The 14,420-nt window shown below is 37.3% G+C and overlaps 1 protein-coding gene across 8 annotated transcripts in view; it reads right to left on the bottom strand.

Moving 5' to 3' along the window:
* PDSS2 (decaprenyl diphosphate synthase subunit 2) overlaps positions 1 to 14,420 on the bottom strand; it is a 251,517-nt gene that overhangs the window by 73,812 nt on the left and 163,285 nt on the right. For all 8 annotated transcript variants that reach the window (XR_013382914.1, XM_077902890.1, XM_077902891.1 and 5 more), the window contains one exon: positions 1,688 to 1,762. Coding sequence is in view for 7 of the 8 variants with exons in the window: in XM_077902890.1 (XP_077759016.1) it covers positions 1,688 to 1,762 (75 nt within the window). In the remaining variant the exon portion in view is untranslated. The remainder of the gene's footprint in view (positions 1 to 1,687; positions 1,763 to 14,420) is intronic.

Genomic DNA, 14,420 nt, shown 5'->3' with positions numbered 1-14,420 from the left:
GTCCCACATCGGGCTCCCTGCACGGAGCCTGCTTCTCCCTCTGCCTGTGTCTCTGCCTCTTTCTCTCTATGTCTATGAATAAATAAATAAAATCTTAAAAAAAAAACACTTTCGCCTAAAAATTAAAGTACTTAACTGTAAAATATTAATATCTTACATGGAACTAAGTTGAACACCTAGAACTATCCCAGGGGAAAACAATGGCTCAACCACCAGAAGAGGTCACTATAATCATCAAAAATGGTGGGATCTCAGGTACGGCAGAGGATGCTAACGAATTGGGTTTCATTAAGGTAGAGAGGCAGAAAATGAGAAGAGTCTGGAGTTCAAATCTCAACTAATAAGTTGTATGACCGTGGGCAAATTATTTAATCTTTTCTAAACCTCAGTTTTCCCATATATAAAATGGGGAAGCGGTAGTGTCTGCTAGCAGACTTCTGTGAAGATTAAATGAAGAAACATAGATGAGTTGCTTGGCAGTGTTATGTGCTCATCTATCATCATCTTTATCATACTATATATGAGGCAACTTTTTATGAGTGGAGCTACATTAGGAATCCTCCATTTTACCATCTGCTATTAACCCTCAGCTATGGTATAGTGAAGTATGTTAGGTTTTTGAAAAATGCAGCAAAGGGGGGTCCCAATGTGGTCATATATCCTTGCCAGGTCTCCACATACCACTATGCTGCTTAGGCGAAGCTAGATATGCCTACTGGGAACTGTGGTTCCTTGAACCAAATGTTAGCAGACGTTCAAGGTACAATTCCTCATATTTTACTTACCACTCTTTGAACCATCCAGAGTCCCTGGGTTATACTTTCAAATTTTCTATCCAAGTTGCTCATGCCCTATGTTTCATTTCCAGGAAAATTTGTCTTTCTTTTTTCAAATGGAAATGTCAAAAAGCCTAAGATGTGCATACGTGCGTATTTTCTCTAATTTGCAGTGAATCAAATCTTGCTAATACAGATGCTAAGAAAGTTAGAATAATGAAACACTAAGACAGGAATCCTGTATAACAGTATATACCATGTTAAATGATGGTGGTGGTCAATGAGGCAATTGCTTCACATTCAGTATCTTACTGAAATGAAGTAACTGCATTTTAAAGAAATAAAACCTAACCCATAAGATGTCCTGTTAAATGAGTCAAAAAACCTTAATTCTAGGTCCATATAATTAATTCAAATGATCCAACTGCACAACCATCCTACTTCTTATCACAGAGAAGTTAATAATTGTAGTAAATTCTGGATCTTGTAAAAGACCTTCCTCCCTCAGGCCCCCAAAAGTGGTCTTCTTCAGATCATGTCCACTCTTCTGGGACATGGAAAGCCCCTTCCTCGGGGGAAAGGCTGGGCCCAGCCACCTCAGCACGAGCTGTTTCTCCAGCCTGCCTGCCTGGTGACGGTGCTACCTGCCAGCCAGCAGCATCCTGGTGTCTACCGGGCTGCGGCAGATTGAACAGACTGTGAATCCAGCCAGAGGATAAGAGGTTGTTTTAATTGGCTAAATCTGCTATGTACTAAGCGTATGGCCATGAATTTGTAGCCAAAACACTAATCTAAAAAAAATGTCATGTACAATTTAAACACAAAACAAGAATGACATTTTCACTCGTCAATTCTAGTTTTGCCATGAGGGTTTTTAACTTAACATTTTATAATGAATACCAAATCCTTACCTTTGCTGAAGTAGAATTTTCATGGTATACTCCTTGGACCAAGTCCATAAGAGCGCTTGCTAAAAGTTCCACAACCTAAAAAACAATAAAAAAGAATCAAGATAAATAATTATAAAATTTTGCCCGCATTTTTACCTCAGAATGCCTCAGAAGGATTGGTAGCAAGGCAGTATGTGTGTTTGATAGAAAAAATAGGGCTATATACAAAGATCCTGGCAAATGGCATTGCTCACCTGGATATTAGAGCTGTGATCCAGTTTTTTTCAGGCATAATTCAAGAAAAAAAATCTTATAAGCATAGCATTGAACTAATATACATGAAAATCCAGTAATAGCCATTTTGAACATAAGCTTAAATTTTAGATACCTAATGAAATTTTAACTCGATTTATTTTCTGTATGTTTATTTCTGTCAGGTGGATAATTTTTCAATATCTCCATTCCGGGAGTCATTACAATGCTAATTTTCATACTTAATACAGAAAGAAAAGCAAAAGCAAAAGAATGGTTAACCTTTCAAATGTGTTCATTCTGTTGTACTTAAAATGCACTGTGGATATGTTTGGTGTAGGGCCCCTGGGTCAAATGTACCATAAACACTAAAAATTTTTATAGAACTGCAATATTGAAATCATATTCATCAAACCTGTAGTATTTCCAAGACTCAGGCTATTAACAAAAAAAAAAAAAAAAAAAGAAAAAGAAAAAGAAGCAAAATCAAAAGCTTTGAACTTGTTCCAGAATGTAAAACAAGCAGAAAACAGTCTCTTTGGAGGTACTGCACAATTTACAGTTGTTTGCATAAAACATCTTAATTCAGGAGAATAAAATAGTGGTATTACTCTAATGTTCAATGCAGCCATTTCAAATGGAATTCCTCAAAGCAGCCCCAACCACTTCTCAAAAAGTCTTAATATCTTGTATATTTAGCTTCCTATATTATGCAGTTCCCGTATCTGATTCCCACTCTCTGCTTCCTAAAATTTAGCTCAGTTCTGATTGAATTAAAGGATTTTGTTTCAGCTTTTATCATTCTTGTAATTGAAGACATTATTAAGCCAAAGGATACAGACCCAAACAAGAAGGTACTTTAATCTCAGGTACCTTACATTTAATAAACATTTTCTTAGAGGCAGATTATATTAATTTGTGGAAAGACTTGCTTTAAAATTTTAATACATGGGCATTTATCTCCAAATTTATATTTACATTCATACTATGTAACACAGACAAGGCTGCTGATATGGAAATTTTGCTGATTAAAGGCATATTTTTTTTTCTAGCTCTGCAGATGGGTTAATTTGTAAGACCTATACAAAGTCTTTTTTTTTTTTTTTTAATCACATTGCCCTTTAGGTAACCAAATACTTAAGAAATATTGTAGCAATATGAGCTGCAGAGGAACTAGAAGGACAATGATCCTACAGTGTTACCAGATGTGTTGAGTTATTTAAGTGGGGAGAAAAGAAAATGAATGGATTTTTTCCCCCTGAAGGTATCAGATAAGCCCTATTCCCAAATCCAGAAGGATAGAGTATCGCCAATAGGTCTATGAAAGATTGTAACTAAATGCAAAGCATCAGATTGGATTACAGTTTATACAAGCAACATCCCAAGATCCCCCTGATGGCTGGACACGTAATACAGATCAATCACTCACTAAGAAATGTTATGGTTTTGAAACAGTTTGAGCTCTGAGACCAGTACTGGTGAAGCGAAGAGGGATTTCAAAGAGAAAGTCCAACATTCAACGTCAAAATGATGGCATGAACTTTTAACAATGGCTCTGGATAACTAGATTATGCCTTTACTTCCCCGAAAATTTTTTTTTAAATTTTTATTTATTTATGATAGTCACACAGAGAGAGAGAGAGAGAGGCAGAGACATAGGCAGAGGGAGAAGCAGGCTCCATGCACCGGGAGCCCGACGTGGGATTCGATCCCGGGTCTCCAGGATCGCGCCCCGGGCCAAAGGCAGGCGCTAAACTGCTGCGCCACCCAGGGATCCCTTCCCCGAAATTTCAAACCAGAGAGAAGCAACAGAAACATTTTATTCTCTCACTCTTTTTCTCTTTTATGTAATTAGCAAATATAGGCAGACCTACACTTACAAGTTTATAATTTATAAATGACCCATACTTCCAAATAAGCCACTCACTCAAACAGGATACACCTTCATACTCAGTGATGACCACTGAGGAAAAAACTTTGGACTTCTTTGGGTTAACAAGTCAAGGATGGTAAGAGATTATGAAAAGCAGGAATAGCCTAAGGGAGTTGAGTGTTTCCCAGGCAAGGGTGACTGACTCAGTGCACACATAAGCCTCTTTCCATTGCCTGAAATGTTTCCTTTACTTTTATTTTTTTATTTTTTTTTACTTTTATTTTTTTAAAAAGATTTTATTTATTTGACAGAAAGAGAGAGAGAGAGAGCACAAGCAGGGGGAGCGGGAGAGGGAAAAGCAGACTCCCCATTGAGCAGGGAGCCTGATGATGCGGGGCTGGATCCCAAAACCCTAGGATCATGACCTGAGCTGAGGGCAGAGCTTAACAAACTGAGCCACCCAGGTGCCCCTTTACTTTTAAAATTATACCAAAGACAGATGTGTTTAAGTCTCATCTTCCTTTAAAATTGTTATATTTCTAGAAAGACCACAGGACTAGCAACAACACATACTTTAACAAGGCCATTTAATGATCTGAACCTTTTTTTCCCAATATATGGCTTACCAACACAGGCATTCACCTGTTTAGACATCTCTTATACTTAAATATAAGAAAGCACCTGCGTAATACTTTTCTCCCTTAGATTCTTGTGAAATGACTTGTTCCAGCAGTGCCAAATGGTAGCATGGATAGTGTCTGCCAGGGAATCCAGAAGCCTAATTGCCAGATGTCCAGGGACTAAGAGCCTAAGCCCCCCACTTCTTGGCGCTCTAGACAAGACCCAAGGGCTTCTGTTCTTTAGGCCTAGGGAGGATGGGGCGCAAGCGAACACTTTCTACTACAAAAAGAAGACAGACTTAAAAGAGCATCAAGGTTAGCCACTCTTGGAAGGTCAACAAATTAGAGGGCTGTAATGAAAGAAAGTAGAGCATTAAGAGGCAGAGGATCCAGATTCTATTTCAAGGCCTACTACTAATTTCACTGGGAGATCTGGGGCAAACCGATGCATTTCTCAGAGTTTGGGGTTTTCTCAAATATAAAATGAGGGAAGTTGCAAAACACAACTCTTGAGGGTCCCTTCCAAATCTGATTCTGAGCTTCTAGAAATGCAAATCTTAGTATTTATAATTAGGCATGTAAATTTGAAAACTGTTTTTTTTTTTTTTTTGTAAACTTTGATGAGTTATCTTTGCTCAATTATTTTTATCTGTTTTCTTCACATGGACCTTTCTCTCTGTCTGACCTCTGATGACTTTCTTTGTTAAAGTGTTTGCACCCAGTCCTCCTTGGTTCCAATACCTAGAATCATAATGAAACAATTTCCATTTTCTGAACCAGTTCCATTTTTTAAACGACTGTAACTGGTAGCCCACCCCACCAGCTGACAAAAACGTCGTCTGTGGGGCAATTAAAGGTCAACATTGCTGAGTTCTGGGTCTTGAATGGCTCTAATGCTTGGGAAGAATCATACTACCAGATTCAGAATGATGCCAGGTTTAAGTGCAAACTTGAGTCAAACAAATAATGGCTCTACTTCGTTGCATGGCTTCCTCTCTACTGAGGACACATGCAGAACACATAGAAGAGGATCTGTCACCATTAATGTTACAAAGTTTACTTTAGCTGTCTAGAGAATAAACAGGAGATAAGTTTCTTTATTTCTGCATTTCTGGGAGGTGCAAGAATGGGAGAATTCCTTACCTGCATGTGCCATACAAAAATGCTTTTCTCTCTGATTTGTCCTAAACCTGACTGTACAGCAATGCCATATGCTATTCCCCAATCTTCTGAGTAACACCCTAGATTTCAGTGAGCCTGAAGTGGTAACTGCTCAGACTGTCAATGTTATATGGGCTGGCTCCTTGGGCCACCATGTATGAAATAAATTTATTATTATTATTATTATTTTTATTGAGGTATAATTGATGGATTGAATTTTTTAAAATAAGTTTTATTTTTTAATTTTTAAAAGATTTTATTTATTTAATCATGAAAGACACAGACAGAGGGAGAAGCAGGCTCCATGCAGGGAACCTGACATAGGACTCAATCCCAGGTCCCCAGGATCATGCTCTGGGCTGAAGGCGGTGCTAAACTGCTGAGCCACCCAGGATGTCCTGGATTGAATTTCTTAATGGTTAATTTAGAGGACAAATTTCATCAGTCTCAGGGGAATATGTAATTGCTTCATTCTTTATCTTTTGGAAGGTAACTACAACTCAAAGATTCTTCTTAATGGAAATGCAAAAGTGATGCATACACACTCACAAAAGGTGTGGTGATTATGGCCCTAAGCTGTACTAAAATTCTTATCATAAAGAATAGGAATTGGGAAGAGTAGGGGTGGTAAGAGAACAGCAATGACCAAAAAGCATCCTCACACTGCTATATAAAAATACAGTATCTTAAGAACAATAAAAAAGCTAGTTACAGACAGAACAGTACAATAGGAATTTTTAAAACAAAACGAGGTCAATCTATGTGTTTATATATGCTGAGAAAAATGTCTGAAAGGACAACAAAACAGTAATAATGATAATGTGTAAGTGGTAAGCTCTTCCATGATTTTTAATTAAAAAATGTTCTTTTCAACTTTCCCGAACTGCTTAAATTTATAATTGCTACACTTATCATGGCTTAAATTTACAATGTATTACATTTTCTCCCTTTTTTTATTGTACTGCTTTTCTGATCAGGGAAAACCACCACCTGGGGTACCTGGGTGGCTCAGTTGGTTAGGTGTCTGCCTTCAGCTCAGGTCACAATCTCAGGGTCCTGGGATTGAGCTCCACATCAGGCTCTCTGCTCAGTGGGGAACCTGCTTCTCCCTCTCCTTGGCACTCCCTCTGCTTGTGCTCGTGTCAAATAAATAAATAAAATCTAAAAACAAACAAACAAAAAAACCTATTTCTGTGGGTTGGGGTGGGGTGCTGGGGAGAACAGCCTGCTTTTCATCTTGGAGAGCCTTCCTAAGCTGTCTCCACAAATGGATTTCTGGAATATATTGATCAATCATTAGTCCTTGGATTAGCAAAAATAAAACCAGTAAGTGGTGGTTAAGCATTCAGTGGAGACAAGTTGTGCCTCTCTCAATATGTGATCCAGGAGTACTGTCAGTTAGCATTTGACAGATGGAATAGTATCGACTGAGTTGTAGATGGTTAACTACTGAACCAGACCACTTGATAGGAGCAAAGGATCACCTAGCCCAAATTATAAGTAAATTCAACTATAGCTTTAGAACAATGTTAACCAGAAAGTAACGTGGCTCAAGAAAAGCTCAAGCCAGCACTAACTTATCTGAGTTGACATGGTAAGGTAGTATGGTTGGATCCTAACTCACTTTAAAAAGGTTGCTATGTACTTAAACTTGTTTAGTATATAGAAACTGTGGAGGCTATTACAGATTTATAATCATCTTCTAAAAACTTGCACTGGAAAGGTTATTTTAATGACAGTTTTTACTACAGTGTGGAATGACAAGACAATGTGTGATCCATCACTCTATTTAGGAGGCAAATGAACACACAGCCCCTCAGCCAGCCTTTACTACTCTTAACAGCTGCTAGCAAAGGAAACAGTCATGTGTGTGCACGCATCTGCAGTGCTGATGGCATTAATTACACACAAATTTATTGCACCCCTTCCCCCACCTCCAAGAAGAAACAGCAATGCAGGAAACAGTAGCAAAGGTAAAATGCCCTTGGGGAAGAATTAATCTCATATATATTTTGGGAGGAACAAAAGATAGGTTTAGAGTAAATATGTCCTTTCCAAAGAGCTTTGATATTTGAAGGGATGTTGTCAAGATTTTAAGGCACAAAAAACTGTATTGTCAGTAATTATTATTGTAAAAATGTCTTAGGAAAAATACTTCCATAGATAAAGGATGTGATAGCTTGCTAATAGTAACCAGGGCCATCAGCTACACTCTTTAGTTCCTCTTCACACAAATGATGCACAAAGTATTTGAGAGATGCATTTAAAGATGCAAAGATTTACTTACATTACCAAGGTGAGGCAGAGGAACTTGTTAAGGAGTAGCGCTCTCCCATAGAGACCAATAAGAACATCTAACATTTGTAAAGCACTTTATCATTTACAAACTGGGTTTAAGCAAACTATTTTGTTCCAGGTGGATTGAATCCCCAGTGCTCAGCCAGAGCTTTCAGGCTGGCAGCCTCAGTGGAGAAGCGACCTCTGAAGAACACAGGGAGCAGCGCAGTGGCCAAATAAGGGGGTAAATCTACTCACCCACCACCTGGGCACAGACAACCCAGATGAGTCCTAATCTGCATGCTGATTAATATAAATGAGTAGCTTTAATAAAGCCATTGATGAAGTCTATGAAAGAATGGTTCTCTCCACTCCTTCCTATGAGACAAGGACCAGGTTTAATGAAGACAATGATGAAAGGTCTGTTGTAATAAACACACCACTAACTCACAGGAGTTCTGGAGGAAGCTTCTAAACTAGGCTTTTTGAAGAGAGCCTTTTCAATGCTGCCAAATGTGTAAGACCGTGCTTATTTGTGGGAGGGATAGCAATCTGTTCTAGTGGAGCTGGAAGTTCTTTCTGGCTAAGGGGGAAGAGCAGAGAGAGAAATGGCACAACCAGTAGGACAGGTGCAGCAAAAACTAAGCAAATTGATAATCTTAATTTTTAATTTAGAACAGCTGATACATTGGTTTATCGCCTCTAACTACTGGTAACATTTGTCAAAAAGGGCTCCGGAAATTCAGTGAACTAAAGAAAAGTTTAAAAATCAAGACTGGTAAACCTCAAAAGAAATGGGCCACAAGTTTAAGAAAATGGCTTGAGGGGCACCCGAGTGGCTCAGTGGGTTAAGTGCCTGCCTTTGGCTCAGGTCATGATCCCAGAGTCCTGGGATCCAGCGCTGGACCCGGTTCCCTGCTCCGCAGGGAGTCTGCTTCTCCCTCTGCCCCTCTCCCTCTACCTGTGCTCTGTCTTTTGCTTTCTGTCTCAAAACAAATAAATAAAATCTTAAAAAAAGAAAAGAAAATGGCTTGAAAAGAAAATGGAGGTGATGAAATTTAATACTATATTAGCTAATTCATTCCATAAACATTTGCTGATAACTTATTATGTTCCTGGTACTATACTAATGCAACTAGTACTAATGACCTTATAAAGATAAACGATATTACTTTGTCACTGACCACTTAACAAGGTTAATGCATAGATGAGCTGCATAACCTTGGGCCAGCCATATCACTCTTCTGCCCTCAGTTTATCTGCCCCATGACCAGAAATACCTAAATGTGTAGCTGTATACATTCTTTATTCATAACAATTGTAAGGATGATGCCAAAATATGGGTTTCTTTCAGTAGCAATAAAGTGATTCAAAAATGGAGTTCACTTTTGTTTTTAAAGATTTTATATTTATTTATTCATGAGAGACAGAAAGAGAGAGAGATGCAGAGGCAGAAGCAGGCTCCTCGCAGAGCAGGGAGCCCAATAAGGAACTCAATCCCAGGACCCTGGGATCATGACCCAAGCCAAAGGCAGATGCTTAACCAACTGAGCCACCCAGGTGCCCATGAGTTTACTTTTTAAATGAAAGTGCATGGTTCTTGGCTTACTATTCACCACCGAATAATGATAATCATTCACTGATTTAAACAATGATTAGCTTCCTGAAAAAGTGGCAGGTAATTTAAAATGCTTACACCAAAATGAAACTTTTCATAAGAAATCAAGGGAAAAAAGAGAGAGGCTTTCCAGCAGGTTATAAAAAAGTTGGTTAAGTATCTTGCATTATTACAAAAACTGTAAATAGTTGCCGGGAATTGAATGCTTCGTCATGAAAGAAAGTAATTTCAACAGTACTGTACAGCAGTTAGTTGCTTTATTTTTCACTTTCTCCAATGTAGGAATGCCTGTACATGAAGTCTGTTGTACTTAGATGTTCCACACTTAGCAGCACTGTTACACTTTGTTCTGAAAACTTCTCAGAGAGAATTATGTCTGCCATTTCAGTGATGTGCTCACTTTTCCCCATGTGGCTGATAACCTCCATTTTGCTTTCACTGCTTCTTCCTTTGATGGCACTCTCAGTGATGTTAAGTGATATTTTCCAAGTGTGATTTTACTTAACAGCTAATCCCACCTTTGAGAAACACAAGTTCACAATGTGAAAACCTCAGAATGCCAGAATCATGGTACATTATTTCATTCAACTGAAAGGATGCTGCAGGCTAGAACACTGCCTAATACCATCAACTTTCGAGATTTTAAAGTTGCAGCCTACAGTAAGAACTGTATTTTATATCATGACACGGTGTATGCACACATGCATATGTATAAAAATGAGTGAAAATTTTTGTGAAACAAAAATTTCATTATTGCCCTATTTTCTACTGTGTTCCATTAAAAAAAAAAAGTGTTCATAGTGATTTGCTATTGTGATTTCACTACCACCAAGAAGCACCATGTGATCTGTACTTTGAAATATTACTTTGTGTTATGCTGATACATGTCATGTATAGCTCATACCTTGGTTAGGCACCTTAACACCTTAACAGGGTCCCCAAATTTTTGACAGGCAGTTTACATTATTCTTCTGTTATAAAGGTGTTGATTTCTTTATCATTTTATTTCAAAAACATTTAAATTAATAGAATTGAAACAGAGGCAGAAGGCAGGTTAAAACAGAATTGTTCTTGGGTCCTATGGCGTATAGTGTTAGGATGCAATTCTAACTTGTATATATCATTAATATGGACTCTTAGGTTTCATCTTACTAGATTCATGAAAAAAAAAATTAGTTTAGACCACATCTGACCAGAGTTAAAAATTCCAGGATTTTTCCAAGATTTACAAACACATCTTGCAAATTCCAGGGATCCCATGTCTTTTAGATACATAGTTCAATTTTTAGTTCAATTAGTTCCTTTTCAAACTGGGCTACACTAAAAGACAGATGTTTGTAATTTAGAGACATCCCAAGGTTTGCTTCAAAGGCAGCCACAGAAATAAAAGCATGACTCATATGCATTAAAATCCATGCATCTTGTCTAAAACTGTAATTGTATTTCTTCCAAATACGTTTGCAGCTCTTCAAAATCTGTGAATCAATGGAATTCTAAAAATAACTGGCTCTACTGGTACTGTGTTCTAGAAAATTAGGTAATCCTTTTTTCCCCCTCCTTCAAAGAAATCAGGTTATAGAAACTTGAGACTGGCTGTATTGTACTTTTGAATAAAAAATGAATACCCTTGGGTTAGAAATTCCCCAATCTATAGAGATACAATTGGCTTTCTTTCTTTCTTTCTTTTTTTTTTTTTTTTTTGGTTGATATAATTTACATGAAGACTGAAAATAGGTGATACAATTGGCTTTTCAACTGGTATTTCCAAGGCTTAACACAATGCACACAAAAATTTTTCTTGCACTGCCAATACTTTTTCCAATAGATGAATGAGTTGTACAAATCATAGCTATTTTAAAATAAATTTGCAAAAGTATCACTTTGTTTAATCACTATTTTCAGAAATTTACATTTACATATCACCTTATGGCTTTTTAAAAAAAATATTTTATTTATTTACTCATAGAGACAGAGAGAGAGAGGCAGAGACACAGGCAGAGGGAGAAGCAGGCTCCATGCACAGAGCCTGACATGGGACTCGATCCAGGGTCTCCAGGATCAACGCCCCGGGCTGCAGGCGGCGCTAAACCGCTGCGCCACCGGGGCTACCCTCACCTTATGGCTTTTAAAATATGCATATATATATCTCTAGATCTTAGATATTTATAAAAGATTTTTCAAATCTCTAATACATTTCTGAGTTTATAAACAACTTTTTCTTGATTCCTTCATTTTTCTTCCTATTTCACGACAGTTTCAGGATCCAAACGTATTGCAAGTTTAGACTCTTTCCTACAACACCAAGAATTGTAGACTATTGCCGTCAGTAAGTGTATGGAGATGGAATTAATGCCTTTATTTTACAGATGAGGAAACTAAGAAAACAGGTTGTCTCTACTTAATAGTTATTTCTCTAAAATGTTTCATAAAGCATTGAAATATTTATTCCAATATTTTAAAACTACTAGTTGTTTAAGATACTATAAATTTCAATATTGGTAACTGCAAAATTGCTGGCAAAAAAAAGGTATCATGGTTCTTAGATGGTTTGTTCGAGTTCTACTACAGTTAAGCATGAGGATTTGGAGCCAGATTGCCTATATTTAAACAGCAGCTCTACTGTTTCCTCAAGGAAATTACTTAACCCTTTCCTGTGCCTTGGGAGAGATCAATACACACAAAGCACCTACAATGGTGTCTACTACATAGTAAGCATTCATAAATATAAGTTGTTCATATTATTTTGTAAATGTTTTGTACTAATTTTAATAAATATTAAATATTCTACATCATAAAGTTTCTAATTTCACTTGAAAAATGGAACGTTAATACACTTAGAGACCGCATGCCTGGCTGGCTCAGTCAGTAGGGCATGCGACTTTTGATATTAGGGTCATGAGTTCAAGCCTCATGTTGGGCATAGAGCTTACTTAAAAAAAAAAGACATTAGATAGACAGTCTGGAGAAAAAAGATGAATGATCTAAACTAGAATTCTGAGATAAAATGAACCATCCAACATTAAATGGCGAATTAAGAAAAAAAAAGGCAGAGATAGAAACTAGATCCATAGACTTCTCCTTCGTAGTTCTTTCCACTTATGTGGCTTTATAGGTCATCTCTGAGGAGTATAAAATAGCTAAGTGCTACACAACTCAACACACCATGAAAACATAAGTGATCCACACAGAAGTGAAAGCTGAAGCAGCTTAGGAATGACATAGCTAATCCAATATTCTAAATATGAAAAACAGGAAAACTATCCTTTAAAAATCCAAGATTGGCCATACAGTATAGTTTTGGTGTTTACTCATGTCTGACTAACTTGCTATGCACACTGAAAATGGCCCCAGAACAAAGACAATTAAGCCACATGAATAACAACAAACAATGCATTTTCCAAAATGTTTAAAAAGAAACTTCCTTGGCACAGTCATACTTTCCAACAAACTCACTTTAATGTTTTCACAGTTTACAATATCAGAAATGACCTCAGGGTCAGGCATTTGTCAGTTAATGGCCTGTTGGGCTAATGGCCTTCAGCTTTGCCTTGGGCACACAAGTCCTCCGGTAGGTCATTAGCTGCCAGGAAAAGGCTCTTCCCCAATCACTATTGCTAAATAAATAAAATTTGCTCCTGGGTTAAGGACTCATAGCCAACTTTGGCTTAGGGTGATTTTTTTCCATGAGTATTTACAACTCTGAGGAATCAGGAAAATGATGGAAATGCTAAAACCAAAACTGTATCAGTACAACTGAGCTATATATGGCTACTAATGATAAGTAGCCACATGGATCCCTTTGAATGTTCTTACCTGTTCTTCTGCTTATGGTGTTCAAATTTGGTATCAATCTAATACAACCAGGCACTGGATTACAAATGCACCACATTTTGGAATTTTATATTTAAGTCAGTTGTTTGGAGCTCCAACCTTTTTTTCCCAACATTTGATGTTATAAATGGTAGGTAGGTTCCCAGGGCAGCCCACTAAAGCTTGGTTAGACCATAACATTAGAAATGCCACGTACTTAAAATAGAAAATAAAATAGAAAAACAGAATCTTATAATACCTGCAATTAAACAAAACAGGAAAACAAAACTAAATAGGAAGTATTTTTTAAATGGCCTTTAAACATTGACAGTTATAGGGAAATTTGGTTTAATGAAATAATGAGGGTAGAGCAATGGTTCTTTCTCATATCTTTTTCATTTCTAATTATATAATTTTCCTTATTCTTAACAAAAGACCATTCCAAGCTTTACTCTGTTTGCCGACTCCTAAGCAAAGTTTTTCGACTGATTTTTCCTTTGAAAGTAGCACAGAGAAGGCAAAAAGATGGATAACAATTTTTCTGAAATAACAGGCAAGATAAAGAATGAAAAATGAGAGAGGAGGTGTATGAAGAGGATGTGTATACACTCTAGGGATTGCCTGAGATAAAATTAACTGATTTGTGAACAGAAAGAGACAAAGAAAGAAGCATCGAGGACAAATCTGTGGGATAAAGAAAGGATGAATGAAGAGATGTGAGGTCAGGTAGCTGACAATGTAGAAGAAGGAATCTGTTGTGCATCTACTCAGTACTTTTGTTAACTCCTAACTCAGGAGGTTCCTTGAGGAAAATCATAGAAAGGCAAAAGGAAGCGTACTGAATAACTCGAGCTGAAAAGTAGATTTTTTTTTCCTCCCTCTGATTTTAAGTATACTATAAGATTACCATAATCAATGTATTTCTACCTCTCATGGCCAACCATGGTGTGGGGTTCAACTCTACCCATTTAGAGAATATATTTTTGTAGAACCCAGACTTTTTTTTTAACGGGCTTCTTTGAATGCCAGGCATATGGAAGAAATTCCCTTCCCAGTCACCAGTTTTCTGGTTGACAGACACTCAGAGAAGTGTCCATTTTGCCTGATGGCATTTGACCTTCTTACGGCAAAAGACACTTTATT

The sequence above is a fragment of the Canis aureus genome, chromosome 7 (assembly GCF_053574225.1).
Source record: "Canis aureus isolate CA01 chromosome 7, VMU_Caureus_v.1.0, whole genome shotgun sequence".
NCBI lineage: Eukaryota > Metazoa > Chordata > Mammalia > Carnivora > Canidae > Canis > Canis aureus.
This window is presented reverse-complemented; position numbering and strand designations above follow the sequence as displayed.